This window comes from Chelonia mydas, chromosome 4 (assembly GCF_015237465.2).
Source record: "Chelonia mydas isolate rCheMyd1 chromosome 4, rCheMyd1.pri.v2, whole genome shotgun sequence".
NCBI lineage: Eukaryota > Metazoa > Chordata > Testudines > Cheloniidae > Chelonia > Chelonia mydas.
Genome location: NC_057852.1, coordinates 63775573 through 63791505, shown reverse-complemented (window position 1 = coordinate 63791505; position 15933 = coordinate 63775573). Strand labels below are relative to the sequence as shown.

General features: G+C 44.5%; 1 protein-coding gene across 4 annotated transcripts in view; it reads left to right on the top strand.

Annotated features, from left to right (window-relative positions):
* The first annotated feature begins 809 nt into the window (after nucleotides 1-809).
* Nucleotides 810-15933, top strand: part of PPID (peptidylprolyl isomerase D) — a 48043-nt gene continuing 32919 nt past the window's right edge. For 2 of the 4 annotated variants that reach the window (XM_043545912.1, XM_027833432.3), the window contains exons 1-5: nucleotides 1146-1299; nucleotides 6945-7085; nucleotides 8825-8931; nucleotides 12446-12634; nucleotides 14602-14724. In XM_043545912.1, the coding sequence (XP_043401847.1) occupies nucleotides 1233-1299; nucleotides 6945-7085; nucleotides 8825-8931; nucleotides 12446-12634; nucleotides 14602-14724 (627 nt within the window). In that variant the 5' untranslated portion in view covers nucleotides 1146-1232. Of the gene's footprint in view, nucleotides 1300-6944; nucleotides 7086-8824; nucleotides 8932-12445; nucleotides 12635-14601; nucleotides 14725-15933 lie in introns of all 4 variants that reach the window. The other 2 variants (XM_007071281.4, XM_043545913.1) reach the window with 2 other exon arrangements.

Below are 15933 nucleotides of genomic sequence, written 5' to 3'. Positions count from 1 at the left end.
ATATTGAAAATATGTTCCCCAAGCCATGCCCCAGGATTTTAAAACTGGTAATAAATAATAAGATAACAAAAATGACTTTCCCCTCAAGCATTTTGATGTTGGGGTTGATTTTTTGGGGGCTCAGAACTCAAAGCATTGTTACTGTGCAGACTTCACAAGAGACTGTCAAAGGGTGCAGCAAAAGACATTTTATCTAGTTAATTTTAATTTGGAAACAGTAAAAAAAATTAAACCCAATATAAAGTTAAATACTTCAACATACAACCATGCAAAGGTTTCCTGTATATTGCTTACTAGAAATTTTCAGTCTTACAATTTAAAGTCCATCAAACTGCCCAAAACTGGAGAAAGGATCAAGGGCTAAAAAGTTGTCTCCAACTCCAGTCCTGCTTCCAGAAGAGGAGGGAAATTTAGCCATGAATTGTGAGATACCCCCAACCACTTGCTTGTCATGTGCATGCTTACATTTGGTTCTTGTCTGGACTTTTTGTGTAGAAATCCCCTCCTGGCCTTTTAGATGTGACACAGTTTCAGTAACATCTCTGTCTTCATGCAGGATATTAATATTGTTAGGAGTGCATGTCTTTACACTAGATTACTTTGTGACCTGGGGGCCTCAAGGTGTCAATTGCCCCATGCTGGCAGAGAAATCAGCGACTGGTGGTCTCCTCAAACTGGCACAAGGGCCCAGATCCTCAAAGCCTAAATATCTTCGAGGCTGTAGGCCAATGTGACTGGCAGGAAATCTCAATGATTCAGTGAGCCAACGCACAAAAAGCAAAATCCTCTATCAGCAGAGGACGAGAAGCGCATCTACACGGGACCGGGTCCCCACGTCTCCCCCAGTTAGTCAGACTTAAGCAAGCGTGAGAAACGAAGGACACAGGGCACCCAGTGCAACGTTTGGTGTGTCCCGTCATGAGGTTGCCCCCCCGCCGTCCCTAAAGTAGGGGGCTAGGAGCAGCAGCTGCCAGGATAGACGGACGCTGCTCGTCTGCACCCCCGGTGCATCGGACAGGGAAGGCTCGTGTGCGGTCACATGGGCCCCTCTGGCTGCACGGTTCTCTGCGCCGACTAGCCTGTGGGAGGCTTACAGGCAGCAGCAGGGGGCGGGCCCGAGCCCAACGCCCAGCGGCCGCCGCTACTCTCCCGATCCCGGCGAAACGGAAGCCAAGTCAGTGCACGTGGCCGGGCGGGGAGGAGCGACCAGCGGAGCCGCCGGTAGCTGGAGCATGGCGCCCCCGTCCCCGGTCGCCAACCCCAGGGTTTTCTTCGATGTGGACGTCGGAGGCGAACGAGGTGCGTGAGGACATGGAAGGTTCCCGGGCAGGGAGGGCGCGAGAGGGACCGTTCCCGGGAGGGGCGGCGGCGGCAGGTTGCCCTGGAGAATGGGCGCGAGACCCCGGGGAAGGCAGCTTGGCGGCCGCGGGGGCGGAGGGTTCTCGGCGGGCAGCCCCGCGGCAGCGCCCCCGGGGCTGCTGCTCGCCAGCCCCCTCCCCCGGAGGGCGGGGTAGACGGGAAGGGGCAGCAGCCGTGGTCCCTCCGCGCCTGGCCCGGGCACCCCGGCGGCCCTTGTGCCGCCCCCGAGCTGCTTTGTGTCTGTAGCGCGTCGGGCGGGGAGTCGCGGGGCGGGGAGCGGAGGGGGGCTGGTCCCGCGAGCCTGCCGGGGGCTCCTGTAGGGCAGCCCCCTCGCCTCCGAGAAGGGGTTTGTGGCTGTCACTGTGCAGGGCCTGAGCGCTGCCAGCCCAGCCCTCGGTCGGGGCCTGCGTGCTCCGGGGACAGCCCCGAGGGCCTCAAATGTTCGGCTGCGTGTGGCGCCCTATCTGGCTACAGGCTTAAGGAAGGCAGGTTGACGTACAGCCGCCGCAGTAATCATTGTGGTGGTGGCGGATGGCCATGTCACCCTCCCTTCTTCTGTCCTTGGTGCGCAGCCTCACCAGGAGCGCTGCCAGTGACTGGGGGGGGGGGCTGGGAGCCCAGCTGCCCCCGCCGGTGCGGGCTTCTCACCTTCCCGCGCCCAGCTGGGAGTGGAGGGGCGCGCAGGTTAGCGCTGAGACCCAGCAGCAGCCCAGCTGGGGAGCCAGGAGCCTGCTTTCTTGTCCATTTCAGGGCTCCCTGAGACCTGAAATGGACAAGACAGCCAGCGTAAGGAATGCATAAATGACACAGATACTGTGTCACCCTAACTACAGTGCACCAACATAAGCCTCTTGTGGAGGTCTCGGTGTCCTAGGGCATTTACATCGGTGGGAGCAAGCCTGCAGTGTAGACGCTTGACATAGGCCAGCATAAGCTGCGTTATGTCAGCCTAACTTGGGGTGGCCAACCTGTGGCTCCAGAGCCACATGCAGCTCTTCAGAAGTTAATATGTATCTCCTTGTATAAGCACCGACTCGGGGGCTGGAGCGACAGGCGCCAACTTTCCAATGTGCCGGGGGGTGCTCACTGCTCAACCCCTGGTTCTGCCACAGGCCCTGCCCCCACTCCACCCCTTCCTGCCCCCTCCTCTGAGCCTGCCCTGTCCTTGCTCCTCCTCCTCCTCCCCCACCCCCTTGCAGGCCACGAAACAGCTGATCGGGAGGGAGGGGGAGGTGCTGATCAGGGGGGCTGCTGGTGGTGGGAGGTGATGGGAGGCTGCTGACATATTACTGTGGCTCTTTGGCAATGTACATTGGTAAATTCTGGCTCCTTCTCAGGCTCAGGTTGGCCACCCCTGACCTAACTCTCTAGTGTAGACCAAGCCTGGGCCACACAGGCAGCCAGCGAGCACTTATGTTCTGTACAGCTCTGAGTGAGCCACATTGAATCCAGCAGCTTGCCAGCCATGATCTCAGACTGCTCTTCTCTGTACCAGACTTGGCTGATGTGACCCCTCACACCTCCTGTTCTGAACTTTCCCAAGCCCCTGTGCTGTGGAGCATTGAGAGGAATACAATGATCTGTTTGCTCCTTTAAAGAGACAAATCCCACCAGCTTGCCATATTCACTGGCATTAACATTTACTGTCATTTAAACACCTTGCCGTTGGTTTAGATTAATAGTAAAACATGTTTATTAACAAAAGAAGATAGGCTTTTAAGTGAGTTCAAGAATAAAAGTTGGAAATGGTTATAAGCAAATAAAAGTGAAAACACATCTAAAAGTCTAAACCATAATTTAGCAAGGTACAGGCTTTGTTCAAGCAGGTACCTCATCTATAGTGAGATTCTAGAGACTTCAGTGCCCACCTTGGTTGAAGGACCTCTTTCCCAGCTTCCAAGAGCTCTGCTCCCATGTGTCTATCTAACGATGGACACAAAGATGGTTTCTGTCCTTGCTTATTGAACTCTGGAAGATATAACTTTGTTTCAAGAGATCTCCTGCTGTTTTTTCTTTCTTTCTATGATCTTCCCATTCCCTTGCTGATATCTATGTAAATAGGGCTTCCATTGTTTGGATTCTTTCATACTTAATTTACATAGAAGACCGGTACATAGCTGCCTTCTTTCCGCTCTGCGAGTGAACCTGTGTCTCCCTGTTTGGCCACAGATGTCAAAGCATAATATCATTAAGTATCCATATTCCCTCATATAACGTTAATACATACATTTCACAGTGATATTAATCAGCAGAGTGTCAATAGCTTTCAGAAAAGACCTCACTCTGAATACTCTTATAGTACAGTCATATTGTGTATAATCATCTGATTCACTTGAGATGCAGACTCCTTGTCTTTATAGACCAGTAAACCTTTGAAATGGATTCTTCTGAGGGTATGAGAGTTATCCCTCAAAGTAAAGTTTATTCAAGCTGAGAGGAAGACTGCATGGCATCTGGTGGTAATGGAAGCTCCCTGCTCTTTCTTCCCATGCTGGTGTCTACTAAAATGCAAATTGCTCTCTTTCCTACAATCTCGCTACCGCCCACCACCCCTGGTTAATTTGATGGCCCTGTTTATTGCTTATATTTAAATTGAGGTAAACCCCATTCCTTTGTTTAGGATAAACCTATTTTAAAATCTCCCTGGACATGCCTGATAAACACACTTCAGTCATAACTCCAGCATATATCCAAAACTCTTAATCCACACTGTGTAAATACATCATGCAAGAATATTAATGATCAGTGAGTTATCTTTCAAATGATACCTCACTAGGCGTATTTTTTACAAAGATTATAATAGTGTATACAGTGTGAAGAGAGGGGTGCTTAGGGCTACACCATCAGAACCCAGAGAAACAGACCCATGCACCAGGCTTCACAGGCTGACGATGAATTTGGACATAACATGGGAGAGCAAATTATTGGGGATTTACCACCATAATAGGAGTCCTTGCTATGGCAGTAAAGAGACACAATGTGACATGGCTGCTACCCTAAAGAGTTCACAGTGTACAGGCCTGACCCCACAAACACTAATCAAAAGGCACAAGGTGCTATGTGAATGTCACACTTAAAACAGGGGCTGGCTGAAATACCACCCAGTCTGGGTCATACATTGTAGCACACACGGTTGTTTTGACTTTGGGTATTTGCCTCAGAGAGACCACTAGTATCAACGTGCCATGTTCCATCTTGATTAGAGTGATCTCTCAGCTGGATAAAATCTCGTAGCACCTGATTCAAAGCTGCATGTCACCTTTTACTGACTTTTCGGGGGGGGCAGGGCGGGGGTGCCATGGCACAGTCATAGCGAAACAGGACATAAGTTGTCTGCTGCTGCAAAAAAGGGAAGTTCCTGCTAGAGGGAGGAATAAGTGGCATGGCTGGAGGTAGTGGGGAATGGTTCTTCATAGGCATTTTTGCCTCCAAATGTGTGTTAGTCAACGGCCTCTTGAGATCATGGGTGTCACTGAAGTAGAACTTTCAAAAGCTACCTCCAGCTTGTGTAAAACAAACAACAAAACACACCAACAAACAAACAAACCCACAGACACAACAACAACAAAACCAACCAATAAAAAATCAGCGCTTGGAAAATTTAGCTTTTCAAGATTTTGGTAAAAATAGACATTTCCATATTGTCAGAATTTCATGTGTGATTTATTTAACAGTAATGCTGAGAATAAAAAAAAAGGTAAAAGTGAGCAGTTCTTTAATAAATGCTAAAACCAACTTACTGAATTACACTTTCAAACATTTTAATTTACTTTCACTCCATTGTTAGATTTAATGTTCATATATTTAGCTTTCAGTACAACAAAATTATGTTAAGAATTGCCTTACTTGGAAGTTATTTAATTGACTGTCAGATTGATGAGAAAACAGCAGCACCACTTACAGTTAGCAGCTGCTTGAAGTGGAATCATTGTAAAAAGGCAGCTTTGTGAAATTAGATTAATGCCCTGTGGATTTGTTTACCAATTGAGGCTTCATTTTTAAGTAAAAACATTTCTAGCATCTAAGAGTAGATGTGTTTTAAAAGGAAACTGTAGTTCCACTCGGTGATTGTCCACATATATAAAAGTGCTATTGCCTATAAATTTCTGTGGGATTGAAGTCTAAGTATGGAGATTAGGGCTGCTCAAAAAATTTCCATTTATACCATTTTTCAATGGAAAGGAGTTTGATTTTTTTTTCCCACAAAAAGTGTTCACTTTCTGTGGCAGATTTTGTTTTAAAAAAAAAAAAAAAAAAAAAAAAAAAAGGCTGAAAACCAACCCTGCATGGCCACCCTGGTTTTCAGCCAAAATATTTTTGTTTTGATATTTCAACAAAAGTAGTTATCTTCCATGGAAAATGACAATAAAAAAGAAAAAGAAGTTGAAATTTTCCATGGAAGCAAAACTCTATTTTCCCAACATGTTCTAACAAGAATACGTGCTACACAAATCTGGTGCACTTTTAAGTCTATGTGAGTCCTGTGAGCACGTGCAAGGGCAGAATTTGAGTCATATATACATGTGGATTGTTTTCTAATAGTTTTTAGACACATCTGTCATGGTCTCCCCCTTAACCAGTTCATGGTGCCAGTTTTTCACTGACTGTATCTATGGCAGGGATGGGCAAACTTTTTGGCCCGAGGGCCACATCTGGGTGGAGAAATTGCATGCAGGGCCGGGGCAGGGGGTTGGAGTGCGGGAGTGAGTGAGGGGTGTGGGGGGGGATGTGTGGTGTGCAGGAAGGGGCTCGGGGCAAGGGGTTGGGGCAGAGGAGGGTTGCAGGAGGTATGAGGGGGCTCAGGCAGGGGGTTGGGGTGCAGAAGTGGTGCGGGTTGCAGCAGGGGGCTCAGGGCAGGGAGTTGGGGTACAGGAGGGGTGCGGGGTGCAGCAGGGGGCTCAGGGCAGGGAGTTGTGGTGCCAGGTGCAGGAGGGGCTTGGGCTCCAATCCAGCGCTGCTTACCTGGAGCGGCTCCGGGGTGGCAATGGTGAGCACTGGTGCCAGGGCAGGCTCCCTGCCTGCCCTGGCCCTGCGCCGCTCCCAGAAGCGGCCGGCACCATGTCCCTGTGGCCCCTTAGTGCGCAGCCCTTGCCTGTGGGTACCTCCCCCGAAGCTCCCATTGGCCACGGTTCCCCATTCCCGGTCAGTGGGAGCTGCGGGGGCAGTGCCTGGAAGCGAGGGCAGTGCACGGAGCCCTCCCCCCCCTCCCCGGGACCGCAGGGACATGGTGCTGACTGCTTCTGGGAATGGTGCGAGGCCCGCGGCGCCACAGGGGTGGCAATGCCGCGGGCCATAGTTTGCCCACCCCAATCTATGATAACAAACATTGTAGCTGTAATTCACTAGCTCTATCCATGGTAGCAGTAGGAGGGATATGGAAAATTGTATATTTTAAGGATTAGGTTAGTTTAACAATGGCTTAAATACTGTTAATTCAGTCATTAATTCCCCCCCTGCCCTCCACCCCTCTTCCACACTTACAGATCTGCTATATAAACATGTTTGTCTTGAGATGCTGGGCTCCTCCACTTGTTTTTCAAGACTGGACTGAAATGTGTGCGCACTCTTTCTCTCTCATATTCCAGTTGGTCGAATTGTCTTAGAATTGTTTGCAGATGTTGTGCCCAAAACTGCTGAAAATTTTCGTGCACTATGTACAGGAGAAAAAGGGATAGGGCCTACAACTGGAAAGCCTCTTCATTATAAAGGATGCCCTTTCCATAGAAGTAAGTTTGAATCATGTTTATTTTGTTGTTCTTTTCCCATTTTCTGTTTAAGTTGCATAATATTAACAGTTGACTTCAAGTATTTTGAAACCAGTTTGATTTCAATATTGGGCGGGTAGGGATGTGTGTGGATTTCTAACAGTGATCAATACTTAAGTTATGGGCTGATCTGGCTTTCATGGAACTCAGGGAGAGTTTTCTTGGACTTTCAATATTTAAATCCTTTTGAGTTAGTGATTTAGAAAGGAAAAAAAGAAAATGCAGAGCCAAGCTACAGTAGAAATATATTAAAAGTGATTTAGCATAACATATGGCCTTTCTAAAATGAACTCATTAGCTATTTTGGTTTAATACAAGAGTTTTCAGTTCAGAAAAGTAATGGATTAGAGAATAGTAGAAATGCATTATTTATCCCTCTTTATTTTATCTTCTGTCTACCTTGACCACGTTTTTGTAGAGAGTGCATCAATAGCTGGTAGTAGGCTTGCTCCAATGGCAGTAGTACAGCTGTGGGAGTCCTTCCACTGACTTCATTGGGCTTTGGGGAAGGCCCAGTATGAGCAAGGGATTTTCTTTGCTGCTGCTTACTCGTGTTTTTCTCCACAACAGCTGGTGGTGGAGGTTATTAGGAAGGATTTTTATTTGTGGACTGAATCCTGGTTTTGTGTGTACATGTTATGCTTTTCTAGAACATCCCACAGTCATAGAACATCCCACAGTCAATGCTGTAGGCTTCCTAATATGAAACTGCATTATAATAAATACGAAATCATTAGTTGATGTGAAAAATTTTTTTTTTTTATCCCAGCTTGCTCTGTTGTAATTGTGGACTTTTCTTCATATGTTGAAGAACTAGACTATTAAAGCTTTGGAAAATACATTTCTCTAAAACAGTTATTATACTCTGGGACATAAGATTTTTGAAGATATTAATTTTATTTTTTAACTGTCATCCAAGAATCTCAAAGTGCTTTATGAAAATGGGATAATAATTCTTTACTCATGTTACAGATGGAGAAATTGAGACTCAAGGAAGTAAAATAGCTCACCCAAAGTCACGCTATCAGTGACAATCTGGAATAGAAACTAGGCCTTCTGACACCCTGACCCCCTGTACTTTCACTTAGGTGATGCTGTTTGACATTTGCAGATATAAATGAATCATTTAATGAAATATTTTACTGAGAGTGATAAATAGATTAAATGGTTTTCCTGTTGAGGTGTGAGAGTCAAGTGTTGTTCAAAAAGCTGAAAATGGATAATTCGAGGGAATCTGATAACTAAGAAATCTTGTTCACTTTTGTTTGGGTATAACTGACTCGCCTGACTGTTTTGTTGATCACGATTCCCTCTCTACAGTACCCTCAAGATTACACTTCTGTTGCCCGTCCTTCTCGTGCGTAAAATAATTGTAAAAATATGTAGGATGTAGATGCAAGTTATCATCAAACCATGCTATATACTAAGGATATATGGCTTATTTCTGGTATTGCACAATTATGTGCCCAGTGAGAAATTTGATTGATTGTTAGCCATTTTGCTTTTTCTATATTAAGCCACAAGAAGTTGTGAATTTCTGGTTGTAACTATGGAAGTGTTCAGGGGATTCTTGCTCATATAAGAAAGGAATTAAGGCTCATGTTGATGAAGTGGGGTTGGTCTTCATCCTTGAATGTAATCCTGCTTAACGTTCTTCCTGCTTTGACACCATCTCTTATGACTCATTTTCTACTTAATAGTTATTAAGAAATTCATGATCCAGGGTGGAGACTTCTCAAATCAAAATGGCACAGGTGGAGAAAGTATATATGGAGAAAAATTTGAAGATGAAAACTTTCATTATAAGGTAAAGTAGTTAAAAATGCTAAATGGAATCAGGTTTTGAAGTTAGGGTGGTTTGGTTCTTATTATTCCAGTGGAATATTAGTACACGTATTATGATCCATGATGATGATGTCGGTCTATGAGGAGGTGAAGAAAGTTGTAGTAGCTTTACCTGTAAAATATTTCAGTTTTAGGGGAAAAGACTATCACTCCTACAAAACAAGGGCAGCAGCACTTTAAATTCTCTTCATAATTTTAAAAATAATGAACAAAATGACATAATTAAATTGTGCATTGTGTACCTTGGCTGAAGGAGAGGAAATATTCCATAATAAAATTATTGCATTGAATATTAGAGGAACTTTATTTCTGGAGCAAAATTTCATATACAGTGGTTTTGAATTAAATAAATCCTATGGGTTTTGTCATATATTTGTGATTTAAAACAAGGGATTTCTCGCATTTAATCTTGTAAATTCAGAAGGAGGAATCTGTTGCATCACATCTTTTTCCATTTTTCCGTAAATACTGGCTTAATGTCGTCTTTGCAGAATCCAGCAGAAGCAAAATTTGGGCAGGTTGAGAGAAAGTATTTACTTCCATGCAAATATCTTCCATAACAGGAAAAGAAACATTAATAAAGACTATTTTATATTCATGTTTTTGCACTCCTAAGGTTGCGTTAGTTGGAAAGTCTTGCTGTAAAGAAAACTTTAAGTGTCTGTGGGTGTGGATTCCATTATAGGTGCACCTGCAGCTCATGCACGCAAGATGGGATTTTTTTAAATAGAAGTTTTCATGGGGGGCCATGCTTACACCCAGTGTCTTCTCGTGCTCCTGTGCAAGAACGTAAAGGGTAGCATGACCATGACCCTCACTCAACTCCTTCTTACTACCTGTGACAAAGAGATGGAAGTCAGCAAGTGTCTGTCCCACTACTCCTAAGCTTCAAACTCGTTCCTTTTCAAACTTTTTGGTGAAGAAAAAGAGAAGAAGAGACCGCATCTACACCTCCCCATACAGCAGGGCTAGGCACCCTGAACCTACTGGTCTGGTGGATTCCAAATCATCCAGTTGAAACTCTTCCTGGCCTGTGACAGACTTACCTTACTGGTCGAAGGACACAGTAAATGACTGTTCTGTTGAGGGGAAAGTCGCATCCCCAATAAGTATGTGCCATGCTAATTTTTCTCATCAAGGACTTGCAAGTTGAGGGATGTACAGCTGTAACTGCACCTACTCGAACAATTGATAAATGCCACCGTGGAGCCTACCACAGTTCCAAAGAATGGGAAGGTTCATCTTCAGCGAGTGCTCCATTGAGTAGACACCACTCCACAGCATCAAGCAGCGACAGGAAAGAAAACAGTCAAAAACTGTGCCAACCACATTGGCATTAGGGCCATCGACATTGGCACCAATAACTTTATTGGCACTGTGGCTGGTTGACTCAGCACTGCCAAATAGAAGAGTTTCTCAATATGGGCAGCTCCACCCCAGTCTTGATACCAGAGATCCATGATACTTACTGCACCTCAGATAAGCCAGTCTTTCTCTCAGCTCCTTTAAAATCCACCTTAATGATTTCAGCTTGTCACCTGCTGGAGCAAATCCTGCTCTGTCTTCTCTCACCCCATGGTATCAGTTCCTTAAAGGGCTACTATGCAATTCCCCACCAAACAGAGGATGCATTTGAGCATCTGTCAGTATTCTCCCTATGTTACCTCACTCTGAAGATGATCTTCCTAGTCCCTATCACTTGAGCCAGCAAAGTGAGTGGCGCTTCAGGCTGAATCTCCCTGTATAACATTCCATAGGGACAAGGTGGTGCTAAAACCTCATCTGAAATTCATCCTTAAGGTGGTCTCAGAATTTCCATCTGAACCAATTCTATCAAGCTACTTGTCTTCTTCCTGAAAGCACATTTGGCACCAGTTGAAAAGAATTGCACATACTGGATGTGTCCAGGACTCTGCTTTTTTCACTGACAGGACCAAAGCATTCAGACATCCCCCTCCTGGTATGTTTCTGGTTAGAGGTGTTCCAAAGGTCAAGCCATTTCATCACAAGATATTAAAATGGATTACTCAGTGCATTTCTTTGTATTACCAGTCAGCTGTTGTACCTGTCCCACCAAACGTACAAACTCACTCCATCAGAACTCAAGTGACATCTTCTGCCTGTTTCAGAAGTGTGCCAGTATCAGAGATCTACAAGGCAGCAGCACGGACCTTTGTCAAACACTGTGCTTCGAACTTAGCTACTAGGTCAGTTGCCAAGTTCAGGAGGACAGTCAGTATTCTACTGAGGCAGCTGAAACTCCTAATTTCCACCATCCTGAAGGGATACTGCTTGCCGGCCACCTACTGTTGGACCCATATTGACACATACTCCAAGAAGAAAGAATTGGTACTTACCCTACAGTAACTGTGATTCTTTGAGGATGTTCTTTTGAGGCCAGTGTGGATCCCATGACATGCTTTCCATTCCTGCTTTCCAGAGTCCTCGTCTACCATGGGCTTTGAAGTGTGAGGAACTTGAGGGAGGGTTGTGGCTGTCCAACTCTTTTTGCCCTCATACTGGAGCACAAGGAGCCACAGGTCACATATATAACTTTGCAAGACTGGTATAAAAATCAATCTTACATACATGAAGTGCACATACACCTACTGTGAGATCCAGAGCAACTGTGACTTCTTGAAGAAGCACGGCTTCTGTAGGGTAAGCATCCATTCTTTTGCAGAAGACTTGAGTAAAGCCTATGTCGCAAAGACTTATGTAGAAGACTTGAGCAAAGCCTATATTTCCAATAAACATGAAACTTTTTGGCTGTGATTTAGAAAAAAGTATTAAAGAGAAAAAATCTGGATGGTGAAGCAAAATAATCCATGTGCTTACTTACAAGGAGGCAAAAGAATTGTAGGGGAAAAGTGTGTGATTATACAGCAATAAGTTTTAAATTATAAGGCCTCAGTTTTGCAAACAGCATGGAAGTAACTCAGTTCACGTGAATAGGTGCATTAAAGGTTAATGAAACTACTCATGTAAAATAAGTAATGCACAAGTGTTTGATGGATAGGGTTTAAGAAAGTATTTAACAATTTCCTATTAATTGCATTATTACTGAGTCAGTTACTGTATCTTGTTTTTTAAATGGGACACAGAGAGCTGGTTTTAGTGTCAGGAGATCACATCAGGCACCCCTCAACTGATTTCTCAAGTTTTGGTGTTTAGACAGCATGGAACTGATTGATGCAGTTAAACAGCCAATGCAACATTTCTTGTTAACTGATTGGGTAGTGTCAAGTCACTAAGCTTGCTTGCCACCAACTATGGGAAATACAATAAAGACAACTGTCCTCTAATGTCAGGGTAGATGAAGCCAGTTGCAAATTATGTGTGGTCCTCAGGCCCCTTGCAGGTTGTCAGTGTGGGCTTATTTGGGGTACACTGGATGTCCTGGTAGTATATCACTGTAACCTTGTAGAATAATCATATCTTACTTATATTTGCTTTGATGGAATTTTCTCGTACAGCATGATCGGGCAGGGCTGCTGAGCATGGCAAATGCAGGACCCAATACAAATGGCTCTCAGTTCTTTATCACAACAGTGCCAACCCCTCACCTGGATGGGAAACATGTGGTGTTTGGCCAAGTGATCAAAGGAATGGGTGTTGCTAAAATACTAGAAAATGTTGACGTGAATGGAGAAAAACCTGCAAAGGTAAGATCAGGACATCTAGGAGGACACTTGTTCCATTATATGGTGCCTTCTGTGAGAACTGTTTTAGTATTCTGTGAGAATTAATTTTAGTTGTGTTTTTCAGTATGATTCAAAATTGGTTTGCTTTTGTTAGAGCAAAACTAGAAAAAGTTTTTCTGAGCTTTGTCTCGCAGAACATATAACATTTTCAGATTAGCTTTTGTCTTCCATTGTGAAAATGACTTCCAGGCTAAAAGTCACAGGACTGGTAAAGCCGTTTACTAATCCTAAATAAAATATTTAGATCAAAGAAAGTATTAAAAACTGGGAAAGGGGAAAAAATATTTTGTAGTTAATTATTCTTGATACTCTACATGTGTAAAACTCCTACAAATGTTAACTAATTATTACTAATCAATTTTCACACCGCCTTTGGAAATGAGGGAGGAATGTAATGTCTCTGCACATTGAAGGTATGAGAAACTGAAACCTGTATAAATGAAGTTGTGACTTGCCAAAGGTTGCAGAAGGAGTTAGTGTTAGAGCTGGGTAGAGCTGGAGTTCTTGGTTCCCATCCTGTGCTTAGAGGACAGGTACGGGGGGTGTCTAATGGTCTAACACAGGGGCAGGCAAACTTTTTGGCCTGAGGGCTGCATCGGGTTTCTGAAATTGTATGGCAGGCTGGTTAGGGGAGGCTGTGCCTCCCCAAACAGCCAGGCATGGCCCAGCCCCTTGGGACTCCTGCCCCATCCAACCCACCCTGTTCTCTGATGGCCCCCTGGGGATCCGTGCCCCGAACTGCCCCCCACCGCCCCATCCAACCCCCGCTCTCCTTCCTGACTGCCTCCTTGGGACCCCTGACTGCCCTGACCCCTATCCACAAGCTGGTCCCTGACCACCCTCTGAACTCCCCTCCTCTCTATCCAACTCCCGCCTGACCCCTTACCGCGCTGCCTGGAGCACCGATGGCTGCCGGCGTGGCTGCACCGGGACAGGCAGCCGTGCTGCACAGCACAGAGCACCGGTCAGGCTGCGGCTCTGCAGCTGCACTGTCCCAGGAGCTCGCAGCCCTGCTGCCCAGAGCATTGCGCCTGCGGTGCACTAAGCTGAGGCTGCGGGGAAGGGGGAACCATGGGGGAGGGGCTAGGGACTAGCCTCTCGGGCCAGGAGCTCAGGGGCTGGGAAGGACAGGCCCACGGGCCGTAGTTTGCCCACTTCTGGTCTAACGGTATTGAGCAAACAGTTTAATTAGTACATTTAACATGGCTGTTAGAAGATTAATGGCTCTTTGTCAAACATAAAATATGACCAAATCATAAAATATGACCAATTATTTTTCATCATCAATATCTCCTCCATAATATCTGAAAAATTACCCTTGTTGTTGGAAAGGAAAGCATGTATTTTGCTTCATTTTGCTACCACGCTATAAAACCTAAAAACACACATGCTTTTCCTTTCATGTGTGGTAGCAAAGATGAGCATTTCAGTGATTCCTAGTGTAATGGCTTCTTGTGGTGTGATCCTGCTAGATTTTTACAAGCTAAGTGGTCTAAGCTTTGGTTGATGCTTCCAAAAAACAGAGCAGCAACAGGAAGCGGTAGTGAATCAATGTGTGTGTCACTCTTCCACATATGGCCTTGTCTTCTTCACTGCTATAATAGGTGGGTTTTTCTACCTCAGTATCTAACATGTGTGAGCTATCCTGAGGTAAAAACACAGTGAAAACTAGGCAATTTAGTTTTACTATGGGGTAAATAGCCCTATACTCCCTCCAGTGGTTGAACTTGATGAGTTTACCTTGCAGTAAAGCTGAAAATGAAGTTTCATAAGGATAGTTAGAAGCAGCTGAAGTAGGCTTTTGAAATCTGTAGTTTGGGAGTGACAGGAGGACACTTTCACCGATCTTTTGGCAATACAAAAGAACTAAAGCTTTCCGATTAGTGAATAGCAACATTGCATATTGTACGCCTCCTGTTTTTTTACAGTTGTGCATTATTGCAGAATGTGGAGAGCTGAAGGAAGGCGATAACTGGGGAATCTCCCCAATGGATGGCTCTGGTGATACTCACCCAGATTTCCCTGAAGATTCAGATGTAGATTTAAAAGATGTAAGTCGTTTTTCTTTGAAGATAATTATTTTTCCTGCGCAATGATGACATTTACATAACCTGAGATATATGGTGGTTGTTGTCAGGTTCACCAGACTTGAGTTTATTTTTAAGAAGTCTGTTAGGGCAGGTTAGAGGTAATAATGGGGAATTTTGTGATAGTTTGTTTAGCTGCTCTTGTTAATGCTAACTATGATTTATTTTTTCCAGTGCACATAAGGCTAAAAACAAAACCTTCCACTTAGAAGGGTTTTTTTCTATTCTTCCTTTATATCTGCTACTCAGTTCTTCATTGTGGTGCTGTAGTGACAAGTTTCCAGAGGCATAATTTATATAGGATTTCATAGTATTAATAGCATACTCTGGAGATTATTTAAAGGTTTATTTAGTTTCTTTCCATAGTTAGAAAATCATCTCATTACCACATTTTTCACCCACAAAGCAATTTCTAGACATGCCCTGTGTAGACAGACAACACTGTCATCGTATTTGGCAGGCAGTTAACTATCAGCTTTACTTTATGGATCTAGAAGCGGTTTGAGGGAAAGACAGAAGTGTGTTAGTAGTTGATTGTTAGTTGGAAGGCCGATGCAGATCAAGTATCTGTGCCTTGAACTGTGGGAAATAAAAGACAAAATACTCTCGGGAATGAGAAGTTCTTGGTTATATACCTGCATCACTAACAAATCTCTGATTTTTTTTATGGGTACAGCCAAAGCTTCTGTTTACCTTATCCTGGATTAAGGAGGAATGAATGTTCATTCATGTAACTGCATTTAGGGGGAAACAGTTAGATTAGTGATCGCATGTTCTCTATTGCTGTTATGTTTTGTTCTCTTGAAGTCAGTCCCCCTGATCCTAGAGGATAGGTCCACCAATGGCTATTAGACAAGATGGTCTGGGATGCAATCCCATGCTCTGGGTGTCCCTAAAGCCCTAACTGCCAGAAGCTGGGACTAGCTGACAAGGGATGGATCACTCAATAATTGCCCTGTTCTGTTCATTCCCTCTGAAGCATCTGGCACTGGCCACTGTCAGACGACAGACCAATGGTCTATCCAGACCAATATCCTGACCCAGAATGGCCATTCTTATGTTCTTATCCTCATGTACAACTCAATGGGAGTTTCATACCATTGATCAAGGAGAATGTGTTGCTCATATAATAAAATATTGTAACAGTTGTTTGAATATAGTTTAATTTCAAAA